Consider the following 15,577-nt stretch of genomic DNA (forward strand, 5'->3'; position numbering starts at 1 on the left):
CAGGCTTAGCCCTGCAGGACACAGGAGCTACCGCAGCCCATGCCCAGGGAGAGTGTGGGGCCAGGCTTGCTGTCTGCCCCTCCCTTCCCCCAGCCCATGCTGGGCCAGGATTAGGGTTGCGGTGCTATGGCAGATGGTCGGTGCCCCTCACTTGCAGTCAATGGGCTTTTTTGATTGTTGTCAATGAGGCTTCCCCCCTACTGAGGTTGCTTAGTACCATTTTTTGCCTGTGACTCAGTTCAGATTTGTAGTTGACCACAATCCCCATCGCTGGATTACCATGTGCTTGGTATCAAAAATATTTAGTTGTAATGCATCCCAAATCTGAAATGATTCAAATAATCTTCTAAGTTCATATCTTGGCGGATAGTCATTCAAAGGGAGCTAAGTTAGAGGAATTTGCATGGTTCAGATTCGTCATCTGAAACAAATTATGCAAGGTTAGTGATTTAGTTTTTGTAATCTACAGACAATCCTAGATTCATCACTTAAGCTCTTTATCACTTTTGCTCTTTATTTTTTATCATAGGTATCCCATTGTAGCTTTTTTTTGTCACAATATTCTGTCCATTGTGTTATATTTCTCAGTTATGATTTCTCATTTTAGTCACTAGCTTCTGTGTTCAAATATTTTGAACGCAATGAAAACATTAACGTGTACGACGTAACACTAGCCTTAGGTGTAAAAGATAATTCATTTGCTGCTGGAAGAGTTCATTTTCCAGCCTGACACTCAAAAGAAACAAAAAGCAGTCTTTTCAATAGTTGAAAATTTAAAATAAATTAAGCCTATGTGAAATGGAACTAACAGACTAGAGCTACAGTGGACTGCTTAAATTGGATTTGGTTAGCTATAAACATCATTATCTTAAAGCATTCTAGCTTGCCCATGCAGCATGAGCTCTCATAGGCTGGGATGTGATAATGCTCTGCTCTTTTACATTTTAACTCCATGCAGCGATGCTAAAGCCAGCTGAACACAGTCTTTGTGCAAGCTAAATTAACTATGCATTCCTTGTGGTTTTAGGGCACACTGTGAGGTTTATTTTGGGTTGAAATATGCCGAAGATAATGTGTAGTCAAAATATTGACCTGATAGTATATTTTGAGGGGTTTGTGCTTTTCTATACAGCTTTTTATTTTAATGCCATTGTTCTCCAGCAATAGTTATAAACATAGCTTGTATTATATCCTATGAATACTCTTGTGAATTAAAATTTAAATATCTTATCTATAGTGAATCACAAACAATAAATTATATATGGAAAAGTAACATTACATAGCTTTAGACATAACATGGCACATTTTTATAATTGAATTCTCTATAATATGCTATAAATCCTATTTTTTTTAAAGTCTGAAAGGCACTAACTCATGCACATTATGTGGTATTGTATTCACTAAATCCTACGAGTAGTGTTACTTGACCTCAATCTTTGTCCTAAGTGGGTTGGGATCAGTCAATAATTAGCATTCCCGTACCAATAAAACACTTAGTCTCATACACTAGGGAGCTTCATAAAATTCCAACAATACATGTGCATATGTTAGGTCTGCCACAGAATAGTCTAATATGTAGACATATACACACATGCACTCAGACATCCAGTTCACTTGAAACAAATAAAAGCTGTGTTCTTATGCCAGATAAAACCAAGCCAAAGATTTTTAAAGCATTATTTTATCAATCCTTCTACCATTGGTGTGTTTCCAAATAATAATACTTAGCATTTATATTGTGCCTTTCATGTGAGGGTCTTAAAGTGCTTTGTGAGGCTTAGATACGATCATTATCGTATCCCTCTCGTTCACTTCTTTCCATTTTACACATGTAAACATATGTGAAAGAAGAAAGAATGGAGAAATGAAAGTCACATGCAAGTTAAAGGCAAGAAAGATCTTTCAATACAGTGCACCATATTATGTTTATTGTATACAGCAACCATATCCCCTCATGTTCTTCTGCTTCTTCCTTCTTTCCTCCCATTTCTTATTTGGGTCGCTTTGGGGCTAGATATATTTCAGAGAAGAAAAAAATCCTGGTATCATTTATTTTATAAAATGAAAGGATCATTACACAAAACATACCTATTTCAGAATTACAATCTCTGTGCCTTCAGCTTCCCAGAAGTATGCCACAAAGTGTGAATGTTAGCAGCTGTGCAATCCAACTAGGACATATCTTTCCATTGCTTTGCAGTATATGCATCTTCTAACTCTTATGGAATACAGGCAAATAAAATGAACTCTTGTGGGTGTTTTTTTTCTTTTTTTAATTTTACGTAGCTGTAGCTTGCATTTTTCTGCTATAGGTTTCTTTGGCCACTTTTTAGGTTTTTGCATTTATTTTCTTATCTGGGTAGGGCTCACTGTTGAGAGGATGTGTCAGAAAAAAGAAATACAATAAACATTTGTATTAATTACTTCACTTCCTCCTACTCCCCACCCCTGTTCCATATGTTTCCTTAGTGTCTCTCTTAATTGCTTTCTTTAAGCTCAAAACCCTGTCTTTCATCAAAGATCTCAAAGAATGTTGCAAAGCTGAGAACGACCCTTTTCTTTTCTTTTCTTTTCTTTTCTTCCCACCTCACTCTTTTACATGTGCAAATATATTTGAAAGGAGAGAGGGAAGGGCATTGGAATCGCTTTGATGGTTCCTTACTCCACCTGTTTACCAAAATGGACCTTTAGTCTCCATTTTCTATTCTGGCCTACCTATCATCTCTCACCCCACCCTTATCCCTTGAACTATCTTCCATTTCTTGCTCACCAGGTAAACTCCCTCAGTTCCTTCTTTAAAATGCTGTTCTTTTGTGATGGCTTCTAACATTCATCTCCCCTCTGACCCTTTGAAAAGCTATCTGGAGTATCATATATTCTAGTTAGATTTCAACCTCTGGGAGATGGGGTAGGAACTTTTTCATGTGTTTGTAAAGCACTGTGAACTCTTTTGCTTGATCATCTATGAATAAGAAAAAGATGAGATGACTTTACATCCTTGGAAAAGGAGGGGGGAAAAACCTAAGTTATTAGACAACATTAGGATTACCAGATAGCAACTGTGAAAAAACGGGACGGGGGTAATAGGTGCATATATAAGAAAAAGTCCCAAAAAACTGGACTGTCCCTTTAAAAACGGGACATCTGGTCACCCTAGACAACGTTTAGCTCAGCGTGGGGAATCATACTCCCTGAGACTACCATTTAGTGAAAGCAGACTGGCTTCAAGGTTCCATTGAGATAGGGTCTTCATTCTTATAGGCAGTAATGTACTAGTATTTGCTTCTGAGACTCCAAGTTAGTTACAGAATACAAATACGATACAAGTTTTGTCACCTTGCATCACTGCATAACATTTTTGTCTGTATGCATATTTTCTAGAGGCACATGGCACTTCTGAAGGCTTCTCTCAGATTCAGCAGTGATAAAGGCACGAGTGAGACATTTTGGGGTTCACCCAGGCCAGTAAGAGGTTCGGTCACCATCTGCCAGGGTGTCTTGTGACTGTACAGCTCTGACCCCAACAGCCTGCCAGCATGTCACAAGCATCACCCTGGGTTTGCCCAACCTGGTTACTCCTTGCAGGATGACCTTAAAACACTTCTTGCCCCGAATTCACCTCAAAATCATGCTACTTGCAGGGATCAGTCCCTCTCACGAGACCCTCACAGAGGAAGTGTTAGGTTCACTGCCTTTGCAGAGACAGTAAAACAGTGTAACCTGTTTGCTTTTTAGAAGCACACACTTTACTGAACTTACACAGCAGTGAAGATTTATAATGAAAGTAAAACAAGTTTATTAACAAAAGAACATGGATTAAGTAATACCAAGTAGAAGGGATAAAGGTAGAAATGGCTAAAGCAAATAAAAGTGAAAACATATCTCAAAGACTAAAGCTTAATCTGCAACATACTGTCTTTTGTTCAATATGGTTCCTCTCACCTACAGTCTCCTTTTCAGCTTTCACTGAGCAGCCTGGCCAGGACCCATCACAGAGATCAACTCACTTGGTTCCTTTGTCTCCTAAGGTGAAGGATAAAGATGGAGTCTCTTTCTGTTCCTTATTATCCCCCAAGGGATGTCTGTCTTGCAAGTCAAGAAGACCTCCTGGGGATTCAATCTCCTGTGTGTCTATGGAGAGCAGGGGTCCTGTTAAATCATTCTCTCTCTCTCTCTCATATTCAGGATAAGGCCTGCCAGTTTAGCTCAATGGCTTTGTTGACCACTAATATGTAAAGTGAGGTAAACCCACATTCCTTTGTCTAGGACCTCTTTATCACCTTTACCTAGACTAGGCTGTCTAGTCTTAAATATGTCCTAGTAACATCATACAGAGGGAATTCATAACTTCACATGTGTTAACACATGCATTTTACAATAATATTAACAATCAGCATGTTATTAGCTTTCATTGGTACCTCACAAGGCATATTTTGTACAAATACTATTGCAGTGGTACATGTAGTGTGTGAATACAGGGGTGCCTAGGGTCACTGTGAGTAAACCAGTATAACTACAAAATGATTTCAGAAGTTAAAAGTTGATAGCCATGCATGCATCTTTTTAAATTTCAGGTGACTTCATCTCCTGTCTCACTCCAGACTATCACTAGGTTATGCTAAATTGTGAACCACAACGTAATATCATCCATTTATGGATATTTTCACCTCAGGATTTTTTTAAATGACTTGGTTAACATAAAACTGGAATAAGATTCTTCCTTTCCATTTACCACCTACAGCTTTCATTTTACCTACAACAATCAGTGTAAATAATTTAAAAACAAATCAACACCCCACAATACCTTTCGGTAGACAACTTACCTTCCCTCTCCCCCCCCCCCCCCGATCATTATGAGCCCTCAATTTAGAAAAAAAGTATTTCTGCTTTGTGATACTTCCATTGCCATTATAACTTCCACATCATGGTGGTATAATGTTGAAGCTGGATGTGTTGAATGCAGTGATCTCCATGCCTTGAATAGGAGGAGTAGTCAGGCTAGGATACTACATCCGCATGCCCGTTGTGTAATATGTATTTACAGTGGCTTATGATGATGATGCATGTGTTAAACCATGATTACAACTCAGAATAATACAGGTTTACAGTCGATTTAGTGCATGACAGAAAAGTTCCAAAAAGCTGCAGGAACATTCTAGAGTACATAAGTGAATAAGATATTGAAAATATTTTACAGTGTAGTAATGGAACATGGACATCTGGTGACAAAAACAAACTGGCCATTGCTATATTGTTTAATAAGTCTTTATTGTGTGTGGGGAGGGGGCAAAGTAAGTTTTCCTGTATTATGACAGTACAAATATTCAATGATGCACCCCCCACACACTATTAATTGTGAATAAGACCTTGTATAAAATATATAAGAAATGTTAAATAAAAAATCCATAGAGTCAAGACTTAAGTAATTCAGTGCTATTGTAAGCCTCCATCATATTAGCTGGTGATGATTTTTCACATATATTTTATGTTGCAATTTCCGAAATATCCGTCAAACATCTGCAAATACATTATATACTTTAAAAATGTTTTGAAGGCTTCAGCTAACTGTTTTGAAGAACCAAGCCAGTTCATATTTAAACCACATTTGTAAACAGTGTACTTTATGTTGGACTAAGCTACAAAAAAACCCCAGTTTTCATATAAAAATATGCTTGTGTTCTAGGAGTTAAAGCCATACAAACTACTTTCCTGACATAAAATTTAAAAATTGCATAACAAACGTGTGTAGGAGAAGCATCTCTGCAGGTCTACAGTCTCTAGTGTACTGAAAAGGTTTTATTGTTTATAGGACATGTTCAAAAGGGTGTATAATTCATCATACATGGTTAGTCATCCATACATGGTTTTTACATTTTGCCTGTAGGTAGGCTGAGCACCTGGTGATATGGCAGTATATTTAAACCATTTCTTACCAAATGTTCATTGGATCACACAGATTTTAACATTTGCAGACCCAGGGGATCGTTAATGCACAGTCATATGGGTAGCCCCAAACCACAAAATAAAAACTTACATTTCCCCTCCTAACCAAGGTAAGACTGAAGATGTGGGTAATCTACTTCACATGGGGGAATGAGTACTGTAGTGGGTAACAAATGCTAAAAGCCAAGCTTTCCCAATAACTGTACAAATTTGCCTTAGAACCTTTTATCTTTTTTTTTTCTTAAATCTTCAGTTTTTCCTGAGATTTGGTCATCTTGTTAAACAGCAGTTACATTTTGGCCAGGACACACGTTCTGTGGCAATCAGGTATGGGAAGGGGATGGTAATATTTACAGCAAGCTGTTCAGCACACTTGTAAAAGTTAATGTGAAAGCAAAGTACCGGTACTGTGTATCGAACCTCAAGGGAGGAAAGGCTAAACAAGGAAAGTACACTGTGTACAAAGGAATATGGTCTAATTAGACATGAATTCCAACTACCGAGCTAGGTGAACTAGAATTCTAGATACTGTGCAGTACCTGAGCTCTCTACCACAGTGTAAGCATGACTCAGCCCATGCTCAGATCATCTTTAATGCCTGGTATGCTTATTTACGTTAAAGTTCAAAGCTATTTTAAGTCTTTAGTTTTTGGAGGTAGAGGGTTACAAGGAAAGTGGGTGGGGGAGGGAGTGGGGGAGGGGGGATAGAAGAGAAGAGAAACAAGGAAAGGGGAGGTTAAAACACACCAAAATACCTGGATCAATCCTTCCTGCTCCCCAGCTGCTCTCTCTGGAATAGCTTGTGCTCCTATGCCCACTTCACTAAGGGGATTCCTCCACAAGCACAAATTAATAATTCATTCATAGGCTCCAGTCCCTTAGCCTGCATTGATTTACTTATGCTGCATTTCCTTTCATTCATAAGCCTTTCCCCGTCCTGATCTCTCGGAGAGCGACTCGCTGCAGCGCTCAGCCAGGGAGGACGCTGCAAACGTGCCTTCGTGCCCAAGGACATGCACCATACGACTCAGTTCAGTGTGCGAACCTGACCTAAGCCCGGAATCCGCCGCTCCTGCGTCTCAACATGCCCCTTCGCCACGGATCCGCTCTGTTGTCTTTTCATCCCGTCCTCTTCCCCCTCGCGGCGACTCTGCGGCCGGGATGCTCAGCTGGTTTCGGCGCGAGGGGCTGAGCTCCAGCCATCCGTCTCCTCTGTAGGGCTGGGTGACAGATGCTTGTCCTGCAGCAGTGCACGGTCTGAATTGGCCAGGGCTCCGGGGGGTGTACGCAGCCCCCCTCCCGCTCCTGCCAGCCCTGCTGAGCCCTTCCCAGCTCAGCCCCTAGGGCAATGTGCACTGCTCCCTTCAGCTTCCCCCCGGGAAGGGCTGAGTCGCACTCTGAGCTCCTCCAGACTTTGCCAGACCCTGGCACTTGGCCCTTGGTCCCTCTCCTGTGCCTGCTTTGCGCTCTCTGGCTCTCCGCGCTATCCCACTAAAAGGCTGCTCCACTGAACCAGTGCATTGGCTGACTTGATCTGGGATGAAGGCTGGAGCTTACCGGCGAGGGAAAGGAGACCTGTAGGCAGCTTTCCATTCGTAAAGTGAGCAGTAATTGCAAGGAGGCAGCCTCCCCGCTTGGAATCAATAGAGGCTGCTTGCTCGCTGCTAAGGGCACTTTGGAGCAGCAGCAGGGCACTGAAGTAACTCCAGCACACTGCTGACTGCGGAGTTGTAAAGAACTACATGCAAAGTGGCTGCAGCAGGGCTGGGAAACGCTTCGCTGTTACCAAGGACACAATAGTTTTTTTCAAGTCATTAGAGCTTTTTTCTCTGGTCCTCTCCTTCCATTATCCAGAGAGGGCCATTCCTGGGAGGGATGAGGATGGAGCTGTGATATTTTTTTTTCCTCCCCAGCGCTGCTTTGGTGGGGGGTGGGGGAGAGAGGCTTTAGCAAGCAGCTCTGCTGCTGAGATCAGCTCTGCTCGAATTTCCCCAAGTCTTCTCAGCCTCGGAGAGAAACCATGATTTTGAACCTACTCCGGGCTTTTTGGGGGGTCTTCTTTATTTTCTGGACAGCTTTTAACACAGCCCTAGTGGATGTGGTCGGATCGGAGCAGCAGATCCCCTTGTCGGTGTAAGTGTTTTCATGTTTTTGCTCTCCGACCACGCTCCAGGGGTGAGAACTTGGAACCCCGGTGCCCAAGTTTTTGTTGTTGTTCGTTGCAGATGTTTGACTGTTCAGAGCATTTTATTCCCTTGCCGGTTCTGTTTGGAGTCCAGTGCCAATGATGCTTGGATTTTATTTTAGGGGTGGGTGGTAAACTGGTAGAGAAACTAAAGTTAAAAGCCTGTCTGTGTTGGAGGTGATGCATTTACTCACTCTAATATGCTGATTTCTCAGCTTCCAATGCTATCCCGCTATTTCATCTTCCTTCTTGCAGCCAGTTAGTATGTTAGAGATTATGCAAAAACCTGTCTCTTTACAAATTAGTTTATTTATTTTTAAGTGCAGTTTAAGCAGCTTGAAATCCAAAGCCTTACCTTGGTGTATGATGTGAACTACATGTATCTTGGGGCTTGCACTTGTGAATAGCTCCTCTGTTCTTTTGATCTGATGTTATTTCCTAACAGTGCTTTTAAGGCAACATTGCTTAGATTCTTCAGAGTGCAGTTGAGGCTGTAGCTCTGTGTGTGTGTGTGTGTTGCCTACTGTAACATGTGTATTACATTTCTTCCTGTCTTTTTCCCCCTGCTCCCCACAGTGTAAAGCTCTGGGCCTCAGCTTTTGGTGGGGAGATCAAATCCATCGCAGCTAAATACTCAGGTTCCCAGCTTCTGCAGAAGGTAAGGATCTCTCCAGTTGTAGTAAGCAATGGTTTTAAGCACAGAAAATGGAGGCAGATTTAGTTTTCTAAACAAGCGGGAGAGCAGCACATCCTTTGGTTAGAGGGCTTTTTTTGTTTTGCATACAGTTCCTAGGCCCTGCTGTCTCCTTGCACTGCACTGGCTGGAGACTTCCTGATTATCTGGTGATTTTTAATGGAATTCAGTTCCAAACAAAATTACTTACTCGTGAAGTGCACAGTGAAGCCTAGAACATAGCTATTTTGTCTTCTTGTTACTGTGTGATGATGTTGTTTCAGCATGGAAACAGCGGCTTCTCTGTGAAAAATGTTAACTTCATTCAAGGAGCAGAATTAGTGCATATTTTATCATTCTTTGCATCCTGTGTTGTAAGCATGCAGTCCACTGTATTAGGGAAAGAAGACTACCATTGTTTATCATCTCTGCTGTTTTTGCAATCCCATTATTTCCCAATCATCTCTACCCAGTGCTGGGATGTATTACATCATTACAGATAAGGGGAATGAATGTGGTTATCTTCTTGCTCAGCTGCACAGCTGGGTAATAACCTAGTGAAGTAATGCAAAAACTTGAGGAATTGGTTTATGTCTACATAATTCTGAAGAGTAATGAGAACACAGAATTGATTATAAGACTTTAATATAAAGTTGCACAGTTAAATTAGAATAGATGCATCTTCTGATAAAAGTTCCATATTGAGATAACTTGTTTTTATAGTGGTTGATTAATTAAAAATTATTAGAGAGAGAGGTTAAAAGACTTCAGTATTGCAGTTGTGCAGCATTTAATATATGATCCTCAAAGCATGATATTGGAATCCAATAATTTCCAGTATATGAATGCCAATGATTCAGTTTATCAGGAAACTTTTTCCAAACAGGACTTTAGTCCAAAGTAACAAGTTATGCATGCTGTGTGGTAATTGTTTATGGCACATATTTTGAAAGTATTTATATCCTTTGGAAGTTATGCAACAGACAGTATGTATTACATTGGCGATTCAAAAAGTTTATGCTAAAAATTAAAATTGCAGCAATATCTTACTGATTATTAAGGCTATATAAGAGTACTTACTGTATAAGGAATTGATGCTTTCAATATTGTGGTTCCCAGTATTGCAAAAATTGAGTTTCATTAAGTTAAAATATATAGCTCTTAAGAGCAAAAGTATTTGGCGTCTTAGTGCTTCTCAAGGCCATTACATTGTCTGAATGTAGCATTTTCGGTATACAGTTATTTTAATCTAACCTTTGAGACACTCTGCATTCATTGTAGTCCTACTTCATATTTTATACTTACTTTAAACACTTCTTTGTATAGTTTGTGCCATCATGCTTCCTGCATAAACAGTTTTGTAATCAGAAAACACAATAACGTTATCTTTTTGAATTGCTGACCAGTATCTAATTAAAACATATTTTATGTTTTGGAAATTATCTAATATTGTTCGAATATGTTAATTTTTAATTGAGCATTGCCAGATATGTCATTTTAGTTAATATGGTCTTATTTAACTTTGTCCACTAGTGTAAACCTTTGCGCACATACACAACATGATTTTAAAAGTTTATCTACTGAAGATAAACTGTCCAATGTTTGATTGCAAAATTCAGAACACATTTTGATTCTCAAAGCTGTTAAGACCATAGAGTCAGTATAGATTCTTAATCATTCTTCTCTTCTTCACTTAGATACATTATTACAGAAGTGGTCATATCAGTATTTTCCTTTGTTTCCCCCCCCTAAAGTAGTAAGATTTCTTTCTGTTGGTTGTTATGCTGTAGGTGACTGGAAGCTACCTCAATGCTCATTTTACCTTTGCATCAGCATCCTTTTTAATTCACCAGCAAATCTGTTTCTGTTGTTTTTACAGCTTGACCATTGTGGGTTTATTCCTTGATATTTGTTTTTAATTTCTTGCCTCTTTGCCTTTATTCTGGTATTTCATAATATGATAGGTATTTAGGGCTGTATTGCAGACAGTAGGATTTTATTTCCCTCCAGCATCTTGATGGCCGTAATTGCGTTTTTAATTTTATTTTAAATTCCATTTGGGACCTGTTTGCTAAAACTTTGCATTTCTCTACATTGATGGTAGTGGATGAGCCTGGATGGTAGAATGCTTTTACAAATATTCTTCTGTAAAGTTTTATACTTCAGCTTTCTTCAGTTTATTTGTGCAAATGAACACATATCAAGCTTGAAGATTTAAAAGTATAAATGCAAATAATTTTCAGTGCACATAAGTCAGTGGTGGAATAAATCACAACATTTGACAAAGTGATAATACATCAGTATCCCAAACATGAACATTTTTTCCAGTGTCCAACAATTTAAGGATCTATTTAGAATTTATTCTGACAGAATTGGGTTTCTAGAGTTAGTACATTTTAAAATAATGTTGTGAGTTTACTTTAATTGTTGTTTATCACATTATCTGTGAATGAAACAATACGTTACGATTAGGAATATAAAATATTAGCAGATGGAGTTATAAAGCATTTATAAAGGCAGTATACCTGATTGGTATAAATTTCTAAGTTGCAAAGTATTCTGAAGTCTTTCTAAATGAAAAATTAATATGAAAGGTTATTCAGTTCATTTTGTCTTAATGTGGAATAAGCAAAGTTATTTCACAGGAATACATTTGAAATTGAGACTATATTTAGACATAATGCTTCTTGACTATTTTATATATTGAGGATCATAGGACAACTTGCTAAATTAAATTTTAATATGAAAGTTAAATAGGTTAATCTCTAAGGCCAAACTTCACAAAGATATTACAATTAATAGTTAGTAATTATTCTAAAGTATTGTTACTTTAAGCATTACTGTTTTGAATTTTTGGTAGCAACTTGCGTAGAAGTGATGGTTATTCATCATTCTGAAGCAATCTCTATGTAAATAAATATACATTTGTGCTTACAGCTATATAACTAAGTTGAAATATCTGTAGACGGGGCATTTCAGCATTCTGTTATATTGCTACTTCTATAGTCTGGCTATATTGTTATGCCCTTATAAAAATATGGGGCATATGATGATGGTGATGATTTCCTCCAGATTCTGCTCTCGATGAAATTCAGACTGTTCATATATGTTTAACTTGCAGAATTCAAGACCAGCTGTTTTTAAACAAATTAACCTTTTTATGAATATAATTGATTTTTATACTGCATTATTTATCTTTAAAGGAAATGAACATATTGGGTACTCAGGACATACCCAACAGAGAAAACAGAACACTATTGTTGCTTAGATGTTTTTAACTTAGGGAGGTTTTACAGTTTATCATTTAGATTTGGTATCATAAAATAAAGTGTCTGCATGCTGCAGTAGAGACACGCATACTCTTCAACTAGTTAGCAGATACTGCTGGGTCCTAGGATTAGGTTCAGTTTAATTAACTGTCCTGTGTGATATGTGCTATTGTTTCCCTTATACTTCCAGAAAGCCTTAGCTTCACTTTTCATCTTGACATGCTTTTAAAAGCCATATCTCTATAATATTGTGATTATAGCTAATTAGAACTGCAACAGATATGCTAGCATAGACTGCTGGAATAGCCAGAATTTTTACATGCAGGATTCAAATCAGGATTTAAATTCAGTGGAGATGCTTATTTAACCTGCTGTAATAAGAATTCTGGAAGAGCTTTGTTTGGAAACACTGCTGTTCACATTCTAAAGTTCATAGTCATAACGGTTTCCAATTTAATACTGTTGCAGCAGAATGGTGGTAATGAAACACAGGTGATGCACCTTCCTTTAATGTTAAAAATAATTGGGGTTTACGCAGTAAAGCTCTTCAAGCTCCTGTAGAGCGGCTGGTTCTTTAGCCTGGTTTACGCTTTCTCAGGTTTCTATTGGGGAGTCATTTTTTTCATACACAGTGCACTGACATTCCTTTCTTGAGGCCGGAATTGGCAATATTCCATTTAATCAGTTGATATAGGGGCAATATAAAAACAGCCATTTATTTATCAGCACATGCTATTTGGGTTTCTTGCTAAATACAAGTTTATCCAAAGCTTTCTTTTTCTTATGGAAGGTGTTAAACTGAACCTTCACTGTTACTTAACTGCCTATTATCTTAAATTCTAACAGTGTGTATTGTATGACTATGTCAACCGCTTACTTCAAGTACTTCCATATAATGGAGCCTCCCAAATCATTGCATTTTCTCAAAGCATTTTTCCAGTCAACGTAACATTCCTGTTTTTAAAGTTTTAAAATTGCATTTTATTTTCCTGAATAGATTTGGTGCTGTATCTTCTTAGCTTCTTACAACTATGGAAATGTCAGTACAACCTTATTATAACAGGGTGATTTAGATCAATTAGTATTCAGCTGGTGCATCTGACTCATGCAGTACATCTATCTTTAGTTTTAAAACACATAATGGTGACAAAAAAGTTCACTTTATATTGATTCAGAGAAATTTAGTCCAATTATCTTGACATTAATTGCATTTCTTACCCCCCTCATGCGGCTCACTTTTTTAAAACCTTGCTTTTATTATTATTTTTAATTCAAGGTAATACGAATACTATTGTCTGTATTGGGGTAAGGGTCAGTAATATTGTTGATAGTGCAAATTAAAGCAAAGGCATAAATTATTGTCTTGGACATTAGCTTTAAATTTTATGCCAGTTTTGATTATTAATTTTGATCTTGCAAAGAAGCAATATTGAGTCTTCTTAGTAAGAAGTGAATAATATCAAAATAATGTTAGGAGTAAATATGCTTGTGATTTTTAAAAAAAGGTAAATGTTATTAATCATATAGTACCAACATCACATTAAGTAAATTATAATTATATAGCTTCAAGTTTGTGCTCAGCAAAACTTCTGGGTGCCTCATATAACTAAATAAAAATTGTCATTACAAAATGATAGAGAGATACGTGCAAGGATATAAAAACAGTTTAATCCTAGATTTTTGCTTGAGTCATTTTAAGAAATTGCTTTTTTTTTGTATGCATCACTTGATATTCCATCTCCTTTTAATCTGTGCATTTATTTGAGCCACATACCCCAGAAAGCTACTCTCCACACCAAACTGATTACCAAGCATTTAATGAGTTTGGATATTACATAGAGACATAAAAGTGAATTCCCTTGGAAGGATGCTTTTTGTTTCCCTTTCCTCAAGAAAAAAACAAAACACAGAGATGCTTATGTGGTACCAATTTGCAGTCTACTGCACTGAAGAAGCTGTAGCACACCGTAAACATTTTCGGAAAAGGTCCTTATTTAATCTCAGTTATGGATCTAGTTGTAATATATGGGTACGCTCTCTCACTTTCCATAGCTCGATGTTTTCTCCTCAGTCAGACAGAGGATTCTCTTTTTTCCCTTTTGGGGGTGAAAACCTGGTTCCATTGAAGTAAATGGCAAAACTCTCATTACCTTCAGCCGAGCCACAATTACACCCTGAGTGTCTAGCCTCCCTAACCGACAGCACTGGAATGTGAACCATAGTTTAATGATCTACCATATAGTCTATTTTTGCCTGAGTCTCAATAGTGATTTTTAACATCTTTTTTTTAACTAAAAGAAAATGTCATTTCAAGCCATATTGCATTCGCTGCTTATTCACATCAGTGCTGTCTACATTTGTATAGGTTTTGCAAGCACTGAATGATCCCATTGCTTTTATTATTAAAGGTGAAAGTGTTCTGCTGTTGATATACCGTGGAAATATGAGATTGTTTCAGTAAGTTTACAGTACATGCATTGTACTTTGAATGGTGTCTTTTAATATGGAAATTTTTAAGTGGACAATCCAACTGGAAAACATTAGCTCTTGAAAGGAAATGAATGCTAATTTCCTCACTTAATGCATTTATGGTTGTTTGTTTTCACATCCTGTATTGGAAAATGCTAACATTTCAAGGTTAAAAGAGCCAGTCTCCATGCAAATTACTTTGACAGTGACGACAGGTAGAGCCATGAACAGATGCCGCATTGTAATAGTGATTCACTTTTAAGCAACTGCTAATCAATACTCTACACTTGCAAATGTCATTACCATTCTATAGGGTATGACACTTCAAAATAATAAATGGTTAACATATTGTAGAACACAGACATTATGTACTGATAGGAAGAACTATACTCTAGGTTGCTATAGAAATTCACCAAAAGGCCTGCATAAAATGTTATGATTGCTACTAGATGCACTTACAAGGTCCCATCACCATAGTAGCTGTGAGCACTTTACATAGTTTAGATTATATATAATATTTTTCCAAAATATAGTGGCTATTTTCTGTGACCCACTTTGGCACCTAGCCACCTACTCTGAAAATACCAAGTACAGTGAATTTCAGTCTAAATGCCAAGTCTGCAGTTGGTAGAAAGCCTGAGAAAAAAGATGCATCTTACTTTGTTCTAAGAGAACCAGGGACCCAGATCGATTTCCAGAAGGAATGGACTCAGACAAGAGCCCCTCTGCAAACAGCCAGCCCCCAAATCTCAGTGACCCATCTTCAGTGCATTACTTCTGAGTGCAAGTGTCATGACACTGCATGAGGAAAGAGATACAGGTCTGTCTCATCTTACGCTGGGGTTATGTTCCGCGGTCAGCGTGTAAAGCAAAAACCGCGTATAGTCAAAATTACATTGAGTTCAATGGCGGGCGCAATCGCCCGCACTACAGGTACAGTATTAAAATTGGTATTTCTCTCTTTTTTTTGTTGTTTTTGCCGACCGCGTAAAGCTGAAATCGCGCATGTTAAATGCGCGTAAGATGCGACAGACCTGT

At 38.1% G+C, this 15,577-nt stretch overlaps 1 protein-coding gene across 1 annotated transcript in view; it reads left to right on the plus strand.

Annotated features, from left to right (window-relative positions):
- The first annotated feature begins 7,963 nt into the window (after positions 1–7,963).
- CACNA2D3 (calcium voltage-gated channel auxiliary subunit alpha2delta 3) overlaps positions 7,964–15,577 on the plus strand; it is a 729,039-nt gene continuing 721,425 nt past the window's right edge. Inside the window, exons 1-2 of the mRNA XM_065407986.1 lie at positions 7,964–8,076; positions 8,705–8,786. Of these exons, the coding sequence (XP_065264058.1) occupies positions 7,964–8,076; positions 8,705–8,786 (195 nt within the window). The remainder of the gene's footprint in view (positions 8,077–8,704; positions 8,787–15,577) is intronic.

This window comes from Emys orbicularis, chromosome 7, assembly GCF_028017835.1.
Source record: "Emys orbicularis isolate rEmyOrb1 chromosome 7, rEmyOrb1.hap1, whole genome shotgun sequence".
Classification (NCBI taxonomy): Eukaryota; Metazoa; Chordata; order Testudines; family Emydidae; genus Emys; species Emys orbicularis.